The sequence below is a fragment of the Ambystoma mexicanum genome, chromosome 6q (assembly GCF_040938575.1).
Source record: "Ambystoma mexicanum isolate Mex_15411 chromosome 6q, UKY_AmexF1_1, whole genome shotgun sequence".
Classification (NCBI taxonomy): Eukaryota; Metazoa; Chordata; class Amphibia; order Caudata; family Ambystomatidae; genus Ambystoma; species Ambystoma mexicanum.
Window position 1 is genome coordinate 726,944,291 of NC_090937.1, and position 2,610 is coordinate 726,946,900.

The 2,610-nt window shown below is 48.3% G+C and overlaps 1 protein-coding gene across 1 annotated transcript; it reads left to right on the top strand.

Moving 5' to 3' along the window:
- The first annotated feature begins 1,724 nt into the window (after nucleotides 1–1,724).
- Nucleotides 1,725–2,252, top strand: LOC138515269 (protein LDOC1-like). Its single transcript, XM_069630196.1, has one exon. The coding sequence runs from the start codon at nucleotides 1,725–1,727 to the stop codon at nucleotides 2,250–2,252; it is 528 nt and encodes a 175-aa protein (XP_069486297.1).
- The last annotated feature ends 358 nt before the right edge of the window (nucleotides 2,253–2,610 follow it).

Genomic DNA, 2,610 nt, shown 5'->3' on the forward strand with positions numbered 1-2,610 from the left:
CGGCCGCGTCATCCATCAAGTCTGCTTGTGCGATGGTCGGCAAGGGTGTTGCGCCTTCGGTCGAGGTCTCTAGAATCTCTATTTAGACGGACTGCCAGTAGGTTTTTTTCAACTCAAAACCAAGTTGTACAAGAGTTTCTTTCACTTGCCATAATAATTCTTTGACTATTTGAGATGGAATTTTGAGTTGTACCGTATCAAAAAAGTCAGATGGGGTAAACCCAATGGATTTTGTATCATCAGAACGTATATATTTAAATTCAGGTCTGGTGTGAAAGACAGTCAAGAGTGGTGTTCTATTTGGGAACAGATCGTTCCACTATCTATCTAACATGGTGTTGGTGAGTTGATCACTGGGTGCCAGTGCTTCTGTGTTTTGAGGCTGGTTGGTTAAGACAGATGGATCTTGTCAGGGCCACAACAGTAACCAGTGTGTGTTTGGTGCATGGGAGACAGCAGCCTGAACCCAAGAAAGGTTGTTTGTGCGGAAAACTGCCGTATTATAGGAATTTGTTGTGCCCGTGTTACAGGAAATGGACTGGGGGCAGTAGAAAGCGCTTTCCGGCATCCAGACCGGTAAAAGACTTCGATTCCCAGCGCGCTCGCGTGTTTGCGAGCCAAAGAACTACATACGGGACAACACCCGACATTCTGCGCTAAAGGATACGGAGGGGAGAAGACGTCTCGGCTGAGGGCTCCTGCAGGCTGCGACCCGCGGGGCCACACCCGGCCTGTGACAATTGCAGGCCACGCGCACCCAGACAGATAAGTGCATTTCTCCTTCACTGTGCATGTTACGAACAAGCGATCGGTCGAGGATCGCTTGCTGTATAATTACTGATAACTCAGAGTGTATTGTCCCTTTGTGGGGAAGGCGCCACTTAGAATCCGGCGCTTGATATATACGTCAGTCTGCTGGGAAAAGCCTCGGCACTACTTCATTGTGTAGGAAAGACCAAGTTGCAGATAGTTAACTGGTGTACTTTACTCCGTGTGCAGAAACACGGCATCTTGCTAACTCTGGGCAGATTGTAAATGTTCTCAATACCGTGTGAAGCAATGCGGCCTTTGACCCAGACTCATATTTGTTTTTGGTTCTCTTGTAGCGGCGCACCGTTGTACTGTCACCAAGAACTCACCTCGTCGCTGCAGTGCTACGGCAAGAACTGGGCAGCAGCCTTGCACGCAACTCGGCAGCATCATAAGAAGCTAAGTGCTGTTTGGTTATTCCAACTATTGTGCTTGGAAATAATTGCAGGGGGCTATAGTATGATTTGGTTGTGATTGAGAAACAACCAAGGAAATGTTTTAAACCAAAGCGTGACAGGAACGCTTCTGCATAAGGTGTTATGTGTAAATACTGATACAGTGTCATTGAATTGAGGCCATAGTTTGCATGGTTGAGAGTGTGTATGCAAGGGCGGAGTACCTTTGATCTCAGGAGCCCCAGCAGGGCACATCAAGGCAGACCATCCCCTAAACCCCCCTTCCCTATCCATAACCACTCCCTAACCCTTTTCCCGGTTACCCTAATTCCCATTACCTATCCAATCCATCGGACCCTAACCCTCTTTCTCCGGCGGGTTGCGGCGGCCTGTGTTTTCTACCAAGCCAGGCACCAAGCCCCAACGGGGAGGTAGGTGTACGTGCTACCTCTGCGCAAGATGGAGAGCCTGACAGTAGCGAAACCCACGTTTCTTTAAACGCCTGGGTAGCACGACACCATGGAAGAGGTTTTAGCCGCATTACAAAAATTAAAAGGGGAATTACAGGCCACCTGCCAGGATTATGTGAACCTACCTGGGCAAGTGCATACACTTACCATACAGAGCACCGCCCAGGCTACTCCCTTACCCTGGGATCATGTTCCACCCACCCCAGTCCAGGTACAAGTGTCTGCAGAACCACCTTTGCCCTTGTCAGCCCCAGAGAGGTATCATGGGGATCCGCAGCGCTACAACCAATTAATTATGCAGTGTCAGCTGCACTTTATCACCAAACCCAACATATTTCGCAGTGCCCAGTCCCGAACAGCATTTGTTATATCGTATCTTGGTGGGGACGCAGCATCTTGGCCCACGCCCCTGGTAACCAAAGATGATGCCATACTGTACAGTTGGGACACCTTTCTTGAGGAGTTTGGCAAGATCTTTAACCGTAAGGCAGCAACCTTGATTAAGGATAGAGAACTACTCGCTCTACGCCAGGGAGGAAAAGACTTGGTTACTTATGTAACCACTTCAATCGATTAGCAGTAGAAACAGTCTGGCCTGAGGTGAAGCATCTGGCTTTATTTTAAGTATGGCTACGGGATGAGATGAAAGATCTCATAGTGCAAGTGGACCCATAGCCAGAAACCTGCTCCTCTATGATAGACCTTGCATTACGACTGGATCAACGGCAGAGTGAAAGAAGGCAGAATAGAAGAAAATGGGAATCAAAACCCGTAGCCAGATTGGATCATCAACCAAAGTCTACTAAGACTGAGAAACCAGTTGATGAGCCTATGCAGATTGGAACAGTACGTGGGCCATTAACCAAAGATGAAAAGGACAAAAGGTGTAGAGAAAAGCTCTGTTTATATTGCGGTAAGGGAGGACACTGTTAGGG